Genomic DNA, 13,958 nt, shown 5'->3' with positions numbered 1-13,958 from the left:
GCTGCGGCGGGGCAGGCCGTACGGGCGAGGGCGGGATCGTCGCACGCGCGCAGGGAACCCGGCCGCGTACACACACTCGGAGCGGCGTACGTGGTCGACTGACGGGCGGCCGGGGAACCAGGCGGGCGGCGGCCGAGCAGGTCGAGCGGGGAAGCTCGATGGGCAGCGGACAGACCCGGCAGCCGGTGGCGTGGCCGATTGTGCGGGGAAGGCGGTGGGCGGCAGAAAGGCCGACGGGCGGTGGCGGCGTAGGAGGACAGAGGACGGCGGCGAAAGACGGCGGTGGCGCTTGGACGGGCACGGGGGCAAGGAACGGCAGCGGCGACATGGTAGGGCGGCGCAAGGGGAGGCGGTGGCTCGTCCTTCTCCTCTCTCTTCTTCTCTTCTTCTTCCTTCTTCCTCTTCTTCTTCTTCTTCTTCTTCTTTCTTCTTCTTCTTTCTTCTTCGTCCTCCACGAACGTGACTCTTCAAATTCTTACGTTATATCTTCATAGAAAATTCAAGAGTACTTTGGGGGGGCGCCCACCCCTCCTTTATGTAGGAAAGATGAACTGGGCCCCCCTTAAACTACAAAGGGGAAAAAGAAAAAGGAAATAAGAAGGGCGTGTAAGGCCCACTAAGGTAGGTGCGAGGGAAGATATCCTCATATGGGTTCTTCCCCTCGCTACAACGACAAAACAAAAAAAATGAAAAGCGATGACGAGAAAATAAGAAACAAGTAAGACAATCCGAAGGTGGCGTGTCATCACGCCGTATATCTGAACCCGAGGTTGTGCGTCGATGTTGCGGCTCGTCGTGTCGGATGGACACGTGTTGGTGGCGGTCTCGATGACGGTGCTGGTTCCTCGCGTGACGAACCTGAGATGTCGGACGGTGCCGCACCATCAGGGATTAATAATAGTCTTTTAAGTTTCACATTTGCACAGTCATGACTGATAAGATTAGAAATGGATTGGGACTCAACAGCTTGTGATCTTAAGAGAATTAGGAATAAAATATGACCGGGCATTCAGCTGACTCAGCTCGAAGACTGCGCCATATCAGGAGAGAAACAAATGACCGTCAAATCAAACCTTGAAGTTATAAGGGGGAAACCAAGAAGTCATCGGGTCAAGCACAGGTGGGGAGCTTTAGGGAAGCATTTCCGGTCCTTAACCCACACCAGCTGGAAATGGAGTAGTAAAAGAGCCACCAGGGTGACGCAGAAGTGATATGTTGATTTTATGAGACCCTTACAATGGTCGAAATAAAAGAAGCCATCAACGGGCTAAACGGAAAGGGAGCTTCGTGTCATGATGGATTCATGTTATTTTTCTTCAGCAAGTTTTGGGAGATAATTGAAGTAGGAGTTGGGGGCACGTTGGTGGAACTTCAAAAAGGAAACTTCATCTTAGAGAGCCTAAACAGGTCACACCTCTTTCTTCTAACAAAATGCCAAGGGGTCGTTTGAGTTGGTAAATTTCAGCACATATCATTGTCAAACTCCATTTACCTCATCTTGGCATAAGTACTTGCCAACAAAATCTGATGGCTGATTGGCAATCTTGTCAGACCTTTTTAGTGCATTCATACCAAGTCAATAGTTGATTGACAACATAGTGGTGTCGGGGGAAATCATAGCGGCATGCTAGAGAGAGGGAAAGAAAGACTTTATGTGGAAACTTGTCTTTGCAAAGCCGTATGACTCTCTTGATGAGGACTTATTGTGGGCCTCGATGATTAAGAGAGACTTCCTGACAGAATGGGTGAAATGGGTAAGGAGATGCTTGACTTCTCACTCTTTCTTGGTGTTAGTGAATAGAGAAAAAAGCGGCCGGATGAATCCATTCCCAAAGGAGAGTTAAGTAGGGATGCTCCTCGGCATTGCTATCACTCATCCTTGTGGTGGATGCACTGGCCACCTAAATTATCACAAAATGCACACAAAACATGTTGAAGGGTTTTCAACCACAGAGCTTTCCAATGGGCATTCTACCGCTACAATATGCATATGACACCACCTTCATGGAAAACTCAACGAAGGAAGCTCAAAACCTTTAAATGCTGTTAGACCTCCTTTTGGACTTCTTGAGATAAAAGATCAATCAGACCAAATATGATTTTGTGGGGTTTAGCCTTTCATAGGAAGAATAATTTCAATGCTCTGAGACCTTGGGGATGCCCATTGGGACATTACCTATGCGATACATGTGATTGCCCTTGACAAGGGGGTAGATGTTGAGCACGAATTGGGCACTAGTGATAGAGAAGGTAGAGAGGAGAGTGGAGGGCTAGCTGAGCCACCTGATGTCATGAGATGGCTGGCTGGTACTGGTGACATTGGTACTCTCTAAAATCCTAAATTTTAAATCTCTTTTTTCAAGCTGCCTAAGGGGTTCACACGCCAGTTGGAATCCTCGATGAAACATTTTTAATGGAACTGGTCTGGGATGGGGAATAATAGCAAATCGGCTATGGTACTGTGGGAGGGGATTTGTTGACCCTTGGAGCAAGGTGGGTAGGGGTACTACACCTTCAATAATTGAACAGGGACACTGTTTAAAGAATGGGTGGGCAAAATTATGGGTCTAGAGGAAGGCATGGCCACAAAGGCCTTGAGAGACATCTATGGTATAGAGATGAGGTTGAAACAATGATCACCCTTGTTGGAGGGGTATCCATTTTTTTATAGGGTTTGAGACAGATTTCCTGCAAATTTAGAGGTTTTTAAACCAAACTAGGGGATGTAACTTTATTCCAATATCAGAAAGATGACTTGTCAACTTGAGGCAAGTTGTAAGAGGCTTTCCTGCACCTCTTTGTATTGACACAAAATCCTCAAGCATTGGTGCAAGGTTGTTGGGACGATACATGGAATCTGAGAATGATGGGTGTCATTGTTTGACTAGAGGGAGGAGACTTATTGAGCATGCAACAATCCATCTTACACATGCAGCCAACAACTGGAACATGTGATGGCTGGGTGTGGAGGGCCCCATCTGTCTCAATTTGGGATGTATACTAAAGGATCAGAGAGGATACACCAGAAGAGGTGTCCATAAACCTCAAATTGTGAACATTTATGGAAGAAAAAGGTCCCATTAAAGCTCAGATTTCTTGATGACTGCTTCTTAGGAGACAATTTATGATCCGAGTCTTTCAAAAGCACATGATCCCAAACACATCACCATTGTGCCCCATGGGTGGACAAGGCAAGAAAGACTGCTCTCGCATGTTTTTCTAGTGTTCTTTCGTGCATGCACTTTGGAGATTGCAGAATTTCATCGAGTGGATGTAACATCCAATGAGGCATGATGGAGCTCGCTCAAGGGTGGTGCGTGCAGATGACGCTCGGGGTAGGGAAGGCTACTCGCTGTGTTCTAGTCCAAATGGCTGCACCACAATGAGGTTGTGTTTGAGGGAAGGGTTGTGTTGCTGGTCTATGACATGGATAGTTGTATCTCCTTCTAGTTTAGCAAGAAGTGAAGGATAGAATGGGGACTATGCTGGTTGGGCATGTATCTTAAACGACCATATATATTAGTAATTTCAGGATAATCACTGATTTAAGGTGATCTTTACTCTTTTTCTTCAAAAAAAAGGTTGTCAATTGATGAGGTAGTATAACTATAGTCATATTTTTTTGTTTAACTAATGTATAAGTATTTTTTATCATCTTTGTTTTCTTAAACTTGTATTACAATTTCTACAAACTTCAACATTATAACATTTTTCATTCTTTTAAAAAGTCGTCGTTTAAACAGCTCAATGCCATACATATTTTTTAGAGAGAAGGAGATAGTTTTATTACAGTATTAATGTAAATTCCGGACTAAGGAACTGCCATTATTTATCTAGTTACTTCATTTTTTAGAATATTAATGACAATACTAAATTATCCTATCATCCAAGCCTAAAGACCCATTATGCTATTTTGTAATTAGAGGGATTTGTTAATTCATGACTACAAGGTTTGTGTTTTTTACTTTATAAATGTTATTTCTGTGTATTTTATGCATTCCCTCTTTCTAAAACTTGTATGATAATTTCTCTAAGCATATGTAACAAGAACATTTTTTTCAAATTTATGCATGTAAAAAAATAATATTCACTTATTATCAAGGCCACATTGTTAATTTTCAAAGATATATATATTCAGGATTGTTGAATACATTCGAAAATGTCCACTAAAGGGGGGGTTTAATAGCTATCATTTTGAATAAAATTAATTACGAAATATCCTATGACGTTTTTCAATTTTTAAAAAATGATTAAACAAATTAGTTTGTTTAAGCAACAGCTTCAATCCTCTATTTTCAACATAATGATTTTATTAATTTCCTTTTTCTCATATCTTTTTAAGTCATCAACACCACCATCCAGACATTTCATCTGGTCATGCCATTCCATCTAGACCCCTCTGTCATCCACTATGTCATCATCCCCGAAATTTTTTATGTCTCCCATAAAGGGATGGTCCAAAGCGTGCGTGCGGTTCCAAATTGTGCGATTGTGCGGCATGGTTCGAATTTCGCACACCGCGCAAGGATCGGTGCGGTGCGGATTTTCGAAGGCCCTCCTCCCCCGGCCGCCCGCGCCCCCCTCCCCCGCCGCCCCGCCCTCTCTCACTGACGACCGCCACCAACCCCCTACCCACCCTCCCCTACCAGCCGCGCCTGGCTCCACCTCCACCCACCTGCCCGCCCCACCTACCCCCTCCCAGTCCGCGCCCCCTTCCAGCCCGCACCCCCTTCCCGCCGGCCCCCCCTTCCTGCCCCCGCCGCCCTCTCTCGTTGACGATCCCCTCGCCCCCTGCAGCCCACCGCCCCCCACCCTCGCACGCTGACGACCGTCGTCGTCGGCCTCACCTTCCTACTCGCTGCCGACGACCGCGCCCCACCCTCTACAACGATGTGCGAATAAGTGTGTTGTGCGGTGCGAATTTCCGCACGAAACCGCACCGCACATCTCACAGGCCATTTTGTGCATGTGAAAATTCGCACACTCGGTGCAAATTTTCGCACCGCACCGCACGACCAACTCTACTCCCATTTTCCATCATGTCTTCATCTTCTACGCCACCCGTGAAGAGACTGGAGACATGACAGAAGGTATGACGGACGATGTGATGGAAGACGTCTTGGAAGTCATGATGGAAGACGTGTGGGAAGGCATGACGGAAGACGGGACGGAAGACGGAATGGAATACGTGACGGAAGACGTGACGGAAGATGGGACTGAAGACGGGACGGAAGACGTGACGGAAGACGGGACGGAAGACAGGACGGAAGATGGGACGGAAGACGTGACGTGAGATGATACGGAAGACAGGACCGAAGACGGGACAAAAGACATGACGGAAGACGGGACGGAAGACGTGACGTGAGACGATACGGAAGACGTGACGGAGGACGTGACGAAGTGTTTGTGGAACCCTACCTTCACCATCATCTATTTCTGGACGGTGGGGTATTATTTCACAAATATCTTTTACTTTCGCACAATTGAGCTGAAGTCTATGGAACTGCTGGGCCGAACGATTCCACAAAAAAAATTGGGCCAAATGCTTGGATCCAATCGGAGTTCTAAATAATGGGGTAGTGGAAGGCTGTTACATCGACAGTTCGAGCATCTGTTCAAATATTTACCCTTTCGACTGATCGCTGAGCGATTTTTCCAGCAAGGTTATCCCCGCAGATTGGGAAGGTCTTCTGAGGACAACGCCGGTAAGGATTCCGGCTTTTCATAAAATATATAATATTTTGATCTCACATTGTTGATCTTCCCGATCCTAATTTACGGTTCAATTCTGGAACTTAAATCATTCTTTGGCTGAATCTGTATCCTGAATCTGTATCTTCCAGTAAAATAAATTATATTTTGGTTTTACGTTTTTGATCTATAATTGTTATTTTTATGGTTCAATTCGGAAACTTGAACCATCTTGAGGCTGAATTTGTCTCATGAATCTGTATCTTTCTTTACGAATAACATATCCGGAGCATCATCGTCTTCTCTCGAAGAAGAACAGTCGTCCCTGCTTCAGCTGTGATGTGGCATGCAACAACGAGCATCATTTGCGCTGTGTTGCTGGTAGCTAAGCGGGGATGCATTTGGTCATTAGGGTTTTTTTTCTCTATTATGGCCCTCAAGTTTCTTCCCGGACACGCATTAGGAGTCTGAGGCGGGTAGTCATAATGAGATGGGCAATCCGGTCTCGGTTTAAACAGTCTAAAAGAAATTCAGCATACAATAGTTTATTGCATGTAGTTTCTCGGTTTGAACTTAGTTCTTCATTTCTCGGATTTACTCATTGTGGCCTATGTAGTTAATGATGATCTGATATGGCAGGATATGAAGGGTATTCTTCCGGAGAAAGCATAGATGTTACAAAATAAAGTGAAGGGTATTCGCTGCTCTAGAATGATCGAGTAATGCCAACAATGGAGAAAATGGGAGAATGCGAAATTGAAGGGGAGGCAAATCCAGAAGAAAGAGCGACTACCTCTGTGGTGTCTGGGATGGGGGGAATGAAATCGAGTAAAGATCTGGTTGAAGATACCTCTGTGGTTTCTGGGATGTGGGGAATGGAATCGAGTAACTATCTGGTTGAAGATACCTCTGTGGTTTCTAGGATGGGGGGAATGGAATTGAGTAAAGATCTGGTTGAAGATACCCCTGTGGTTTCTGGGATGGGGGGAATGGAATCGAGTAAAGATCTGGTTGAAGATACCTCTGTGGTTTCTGGGATGGGGGGAATGGAATTGAGTAAATATCTGGTTGAAGATACCTATGTGGTTTCTAGGATGGGGGGAATGGAATTGAGTAAAGATCTGGTTGAAGATACCTCTGTGGTTTCTGGGATGGGGGGAATGGAATCGAGTAAAGATCTGGTTGAAGATACCCAACGAGATAATAACACCGAGACAATTTTTGATGACAAGGTAAAAGACGCAAGTAATGGATTAGAAGAGACCCATGAAACTCAGGAAAGCTCTGATTCTGAAGCTAGCGACTCATTTATTTGCGACTCAGAGGACGACATGTCAGAATACGAATCCAAGGATGAATCCAATGCTGAGGTATGTTAATATGCTGGTTGCATTTTTTTAGCTAGTAGTGCTAGGTGCAGCATTTTGGCCCACCTCGGACTATAGAAAAAATTTTGCTTTATTTTCGTATGCTTGTGCTATAATGCCAAAAGTATTTTTGGTGAGAAGTTCCTTTGCACTCTGAGTCGGAGCTGTGTATTATCCTGTGGTGGGGAATGAAGAGCATGTCCTCCTCAGTTAAAACAATCCTCATTTCTTTCTCGCACAATATTCCAACGACTGAAAAGCAATATGGAGCATGGAAGTGACTTATTGAAGAATTTTTCTTTCAAACTCCCTTCTGAATAGATTCTTTTTTTGAAGATTTATTTAAAATTCTATTTTATCTTTTTTTCAAAAAAAAATCTGTTTTATCTTCAGTCATTGGATTGATGCCTGTCACTCATGAAATATGGTGGAAGTAGTTGATTGCTCATTATGAACGGGCGAGCTTAATTGAAACGCTGTTCATTTTTGTTGTTGTTTGGATGTTTGTATTAAAATCTCTTATTAATGGAAAATTTTTCCCCGTATACGCCCCTAGATGTTTCAATTGTGAAGGAATTTCATGTTTAGCATGTGTCTAACAGGTTCCGTTGACTGATGCTGAAGTTGAAGAGCTTATTACAGAATTTTTAGATGTTGAGAGTAAGGTAAAAGCATTCTTCTGCAAATGAAGATTTTCTTTGAAATATGAGCTGACCTATCCCAGTTTTTTTTTCTGACATTTGTTTAGGCAGCAGAGGCCCAAGAATCACTGGAGAAGGAGTCTCTTGAGAAAGTGAAAAGCGAAGTGGAAGCAGAACTTTCCAAAAACTTTCAGGGCGAAGAGGTTGCTGTCATCCTTTTCATTTCCAACAAATACCCCTCCACATGATGGTTGCTGTTTTTAGAATGCTTATTATTTAGTTAACGCGCAGTTAGAGGCTGCCGTATCAGAAGAAATGGAAACCTACATCGAAATGTGGGAATCCACACTTAATGAACTCGAGACTGAGAGTTCCCTGCTGTTGGTAAGCATTTCATCTCATTCGATCGTTGTAACACATGCTATAACAAATTCTATTTTATTTGATCGTTGGAATCTTGTTGTCAATTGAAGAATTGAACGGGTATCCAATTAAAACTTGTTATAGCAGTGGGTTCTAGTCTGCTCACTGTCATCATCTTCTTCTTAGGAACAACTTGATGGTGCAGGCGTCGAGCTTCCCAAACTCTTTCGGATGATTGAAAGCCAAGCAGGTGATCGTTGCTCTACTGAGACCTGGAAGAGAATGGCTCATTGGGTTGGTGGCCAGTTGTCAAGTGAACTAGATCAGGCAATCAATAATGCTGAAAACTACCTTCAGTCTTGTCGACCAATAAGAAGGTACTCATTGTACTGCCGAAAGGCTAGAATTTTAATTTTCACCTCAACTTGTTCTTATTCTTCCCATGCCATCAGACGGCATGGCAGGGTGATGGAGGAGGGCGCAAGCGGTTTCCTTGCCAAAAAGTTGCCAGCAGACAAGCAAATAACTGCAGTGGAGAACTCAGAGGGGGACTGGGCTGCATTTTCAGAGATAGTTCAATCGACTTTGTCCTCTCAAGATAGAGTTTCCTTTGGGAGCAAGAATTGGGCTTCCGTTTACCTTGCCAGCACGCCCCAGCAAGCTTCTCTTATGGGGCTGAACTTGCCTGGAGTTGATGAGGTGAGATTAAAGTGCAAGTTTCTTTATGCAATTTGCGTCTACAGTTAGGTCTTGTGGATTTTTCTTATGCTCTTCAGCGACCTTGTTCATTGTTTTGTGTGTTATGTTATTCCAACAAAACATCCTTTAATTGAGAATTTCAGACTTTAGTGGGATGATGTGCTGGTTAATCTAGTATTCGTGTATCCTATGATTCTTTTGCATTCTAAGGTTGTTTGGGGAATCAGAAAAGAGTGTGTTTGTTCTTTACTAATGAGAGGATGGGGGGAATGAAGGTGTAAGAGATAAATCTAAGACAGTTAGGATTTAAGACATCTCGCAGTAAGTTCCTGTTCCTTCCTCCCTGTCCTCCAAATGATCCCTTGTGATATTATCCAAATGATACCTTGGTGACTTTCAGAAAGTGTTGCGCCCTCCAAGCGGCAGACTGCTGCAGCACTTCTGGATGGAAAAGGTTTTGGATTGGATAATCATTAACTTATGAATGAAATGGCTTTTTTGTGAAGAAAAATGCCAGGACCAAGAATGTAAACCTTTTTTAAAAAGGAATCGAGAGTGTAAACTTTGATTTACCTTTGGTATCAAGAGTCTAGTTTTATTTATATTCTTTTTTACCGATGGAACTTTACTAGGTTAATTTGACCTGATGTATCATATCCGATTTCAAACATTGTGCTAAAATGGCTTCTTTAGAAAGTCTGGCACGGTGAAGTCACAAATCGTTGCAATGGGGCAGTCATGGCCACTGCATAAGATGCAAATGATGATTCTTACTATCTTCTTTCAAAAAAGGACATGCATAGCTTTCTGATTCATGTATATCCTACTGGTTTCATGGGAAGTGAAGGACGGAAAGGGGACCAAGCTGGTGAGTCATGTATTTTTCACGGCTATATATATTATTAATTTTGGGTTGATCATTTATTTTGTGTGATCTTCCCTCTTTTTCTTGGAAAAAGCATTCCAATGTCAACCATCAGGATGGTTGTAAGAGAAACATGTCAAGATCGCAGGGCTGAACCAGGTCCGAGTAAGGTGGAATATCTCTAAATGGCTGACCAGGTTCCTATATGCTGGATCTTGAGTCTTGCTCCTTTATTTGATGGGCTTACTCACGTAAGCCACATATGACTCTGGTGTATCAGTTTACGACTGACACACATTCTTTTAAAAAACTCTGGCATGTCATAATTAGGGACTTATCGCAATGGTAGATCTATTTTACCACATAAAATTGGTTGTGAACATATATATATATTTTAAAAACTGGTTATGAACATATTTTCCTTACATCAGTCTACTTTTCTCAATCGTCTTCCATCAGCTTAGATTGGTGTCTACCTTATTCAGTAGGTACATTAAGGGATATATATCGTTTTGGCAGGTGGAAGAAATAGATGAAATTCCGATGGATTCTTGTGACCCATTCTATGCAGATGCAATTGCTAATGAGAAAGCCATTGATCTGTCCGAAGAGCAGAAGAGAAATTTTAGGAAGGTAAAAGTTTCATTATATCTTTTCAGTTTTACTTTTCATCAATATTTGTCCATTTTCCTCCCCCCAATCGTTCTGCCATAATCATTGTTTGGTAATTGTTTCACTTGCTTTCTTGGAGTAATATTTTTATGGTGAAATATAAAATATTTTCTTTCCGGGGTTAGTGCATTCTTGCTGTCCTGCCATATTTGGAGTCTGCAATCGAGGCATATCTCCTCATTTACTGAATGTTTGTTTTTCTTTTAAAGCAAGTTGTAGCTCATTTTAAATTAATGGCTCTCACCTTGTATTAAAGTTGGATACCATATCATTATTTGTTTAATTGGCCAAAAGTTTCTCTTACGTATTATTCATATTGATTTTGATTATTGGGAAAGATGTAGACTTCATGGTTCCAACTCTCTGTATAATGCTTTTGTATTCTCATATCATGTCTTAACAGAGAGAAGGCAAGAAGTGGTGGGGAGATACTAGAGAGAATAGGACACAGTCGTGGTTTGCTTGCAAGAGACAATGTTGGAAAGTTTTGATGCAAGGGATGGAAAAATGGTAGGACAAGGATTTCTTGATGGTATCCTAGCAGTGAATGTGGTGGGGCACTCTGGAGGTTTGGTGGTTGAATGGAATGAGATGCTGTTTTCCAAAGGGGATGGGTGGATGACGCAGTTTATGGCTGTAGTTAAGTTGAAACAGAGATATGATGTGTTTGAATTGGTAGTTACCTCAGTGTACGACCCTGTTGCCAATGCTCTGCGGCACTCCCTTTGGCGTAAGCTATACAGAGTGACATCTGCTTTCCAGGAGTTCCCAGTACTTTTTGAGGGTGACATCAATGTAACACTATAGGCATGGAATTGACCTAATTGAGCAGGTGGACAAGACTGGGGTTTGGCAGACTTTGGGTCATTTATTTCAGGCGCAGGGTTCGGGGAAATGGGACCAAAAGGTTATATACATACATAGTGGTGCATGAAGGGGCCCCACACAGTCCCCTCTAGATATGTTCTTATGCTCGATTGATCTGGTAGAGCATTTCCCATGGTGGATATGTGCTCACTCACGAGGTCTTTGTTGGACGATTCCACTGTTGTGTGGCAAACACAAGAGGGGCAGGGTTGGGCTACAAACTTTTGGATGGATGTATCCTGGCTGCGAGAAGAAGGGTTCAAGAAAGATGTAGAGAAGTGGTGGTCAGTACAGTCCGGACAGGGTGCGGCCGCGCTCATACTAGCTACATAGCTAGCAGGTCTTTGGGAAGATCTCTGGGAGTCAAAAAACGCATTTGAGAGGAGAGGAACAAAAGGCTGATAGATTCCTTGGTAGGCATCAAGCAGCTGGATGACCTAGATGACACAAGAGCCAATCAAAAGAGGAGTCCAAAGAATGAAGGAAATATTGAGAAGTGGTTGCCAAGGAGTATTTGAAAGTGGAGATGGACTGGAGACAAAGATCAAAGCAGCAATGGCAGAAAAAAAGGCGCTTCCAACACCAGATTCTTTCACCTCATGGGAAATGGAAGAAGAGGATCAAACGAAATACGAAAGGTGCAGATGGGGAGTCAGGAATTTGACGGTTCATAGGCAGTTGATCTAGAGCTGGTGCAGCACTTTCAAGTTTTTTCTAGGCGTGAAGTCAAAAGCAAATGGAAATGGAGCTTTTGAGGGGCCAACAAGGTTACACAGGAGCAACAGAGCGTGTTTGTGACGCACTCCTAAGTGGACGGAGCTTCTGGTGTAGATTCATGGGCAGTTAATGGGCAATTAAGGAGCTTCACAGTGAGTGTGGAAATTAAGGGGCTAAATGGGGAAGGCACCCCAGGTGCCGACTCTTTTCCCAGAATTCAAGAAAATGGTTGAAGTAGAGGTTATGGACATGCTGTAGGAGTTTCGGCAGGGAAGCTATGGCTTAAAGCAACGTAACAGGTCACAGTTATTTTTTCTACCGAAACGCTTAGGAGCCATTAAAGTTAGCTACTTTCAACCCATTTCATTGTACGATTCCATCTATCTCATCATTACAAAGGTTCTAGTGAACATATTATAGGAGGTGATCGGCACGCAGAGGTTATAGGATCACAGAGGCTTACCGGCACGCGGGCAGTGGGTCGAGCAATGGCGGAGCACTTTCGTCCGATGTCACGGCGGGGGGGGGGCCCGAACAGATGGCGGTGGACGGGCCAAGGGGCGTCCCAAATAACCCAAGGTCCAAGAGATGATTTGGTGCGGCCTTTTGATATGGCGGAGGTTCGGGCAGCTATGGCAGGATTGAATGGCGAAGGCGCCCCGGGACCGGACGGCATACCGGTGTTTTTCTACAAGGAATTCTGGAATGTGGTCAAATAGGATGTGATGGCCACATTGGGGGAGCTCAGAAACCCTCAAGCAAATATGGAAAGGATAAATAAATCCTTCATATATTTGCTACCGAAGCGGCAAGGGGCAGAAAATGTAGGCGACTACCGGCCCATATCGCTATCCAACTCCATATATCTTATAGTTGCAAAGGTACTGGCCAATCGATTACAAGGGGTGCTTGGGGACTTGGTTGGTCCGTTTCAGTCTGCCTTTGTTCTGGGTAGACAGCTAGTTGACTGTGCAGTCTTGGCAGGGGAGATTATTGCTTCGTGGAAGGAGAATGGGACCAAGGGGTTCATGTGGAAGGTAGATTTTGCGAAGGCATATGACTCTTTGGATTGACGATTCCTATGGGCATTGTTACGAAGGAGGGGTTTCTCGGAGGAATGGATCAAATGGGTGAAGCGATGCGTGACGTCTCAGTCTTTTGCGGTGTTGGTACATGGACGCCCTTAAGGGGGGTGTATTAAACCGCTGAGAGGGATCGAACAAGGGTGTCCTCTAGCACCGATGTTTTTTGTTCTGGCAGCTGATGTATTAGCCATAAGTACATCCTTGGTATGTGGGAGGGGTCGTATTAGAGGTTTCCAGACGCCGAGCCAACCATTGGGCATCCCTCTGCTACAGTATGCCGATGATGCATTGTTCTTCATCGAGGGATCGGTGGAGGAGGCCAAGAATTTGGCGGCACTCCTGCGGGTGTTCGTGGATTGTTCAGGACTGCACATCAATAGAGAAAAATCAGAATTTGTGGGTTTTGCTCTATCGGCGGAGGAGGAGACCCAGTGTGCCAGTGCACTTGAAACACCAATGGGATCACTGCCTATGAGATACCTGGGGCTACCCCTATCTGTCGGTAACCTACAAAAAGCAGATTGGCAACCAATGGTGGAGAAGGTGGAGAGACGCTTGGAGGGATGGAAAGAGAGAGTTCTGTCGCGAGGGGGGAGACTAGTGCTATTGCGATCTGTACTATCAGCAATACTAACCTTTTACCTATCCGTGTTTAAAAGTCCGGTGGGTGTTAAGAAACGCCTGAGCGGGCTCATGCGGAGATTCTTTTGGAAGGGGGAAAACGCAGGGGAGGGGTGTGGCATGGCGCTGGTTTCATGGAATGACATCTGCACGCCAACTAAACAGGGTGGACTTGGAGTACCTGACCTAGATACACTGAATGTGGCTCTACTGACGAAATGGGTTAGACGGATCGTGGGACCGGAGGATGACTTGATTAAGGATGTAGTGAGGGACAGATACGGCTCCAATTTGGGGTGGGAGAATTTGATGGACAAGGTGAGGGGGGAGTCGGCCTTTTGGAGAGGGATGAGGAAGGTGTTTCCCTTGG

The 13,958-nt window shown here is 44.3% G+C and overlaps 1 protein-coding gene across 1 annotated transcript in view; it reads left to right on the top strand.

The window, feature by feature from the left end:
- Window positions 1-5,509: 5,509 nt before the first annotated feature.
- The window catches only part of ATRX (P-loop containing nucleoside triphosphate hydrolases superfamily protein), a 26,848-nt gene continuing 18,399 nt past the window's right edge, over window positions 5,510-13,958 (top strand). Inside the window, exons 1-8 of the mRNA XM_078571556.1 lie at window positions 5,510-5,705; window positions 6,331-7,061; window positions 7,661-7,723; window positions 7,807-7,902; window positions 7,991-8,083; window positions 8,249-8,439; window positions 8,515-8,761; window positions 10,146-10,259. Coding sequence (XP_078427682.1) covers window positions 6,414-7,061; window positions 7,661-7,723; window positions 7,807-7,902; window positions 7,991-8,083; window positions 8,249-8,439; window positions 8,515-8,761; window positions 10,146-10,259 — 1,452 coding nt within the window. The 5' untranslated portion in view covers window positions 5,510-5,705; window positions 6,331-6,413. The remainder of the gene's footprint in view (window positions 5,706-6,330; window positions 7,062-7,660; window positions 7,724-7,806; window positions 7,903-7,990; window positions 8,084-8,248; window positions 8,440-8,514; window positions 8,762-10,145; window positions 10,260-13,958) is intronic.

Source organism: Wolffia australiana, chromosome 2 (genome assembly GCF_029677425.1).
Source record: "Wolffia australiana isolate 7733 chromosome 2, ASM2967742v1".
Classification (NCBI taxonomy): Eukaryota; Viridiplantae; Streptophyta; class Magnoliopsida; order Alismatales; family Araceae; genus Wolffia; species Wolffia australiana.
Note: the sequence above shows the minus strand (reverse complement) of the source record. Positions and strands in the feature narration are given on the sequence as shown.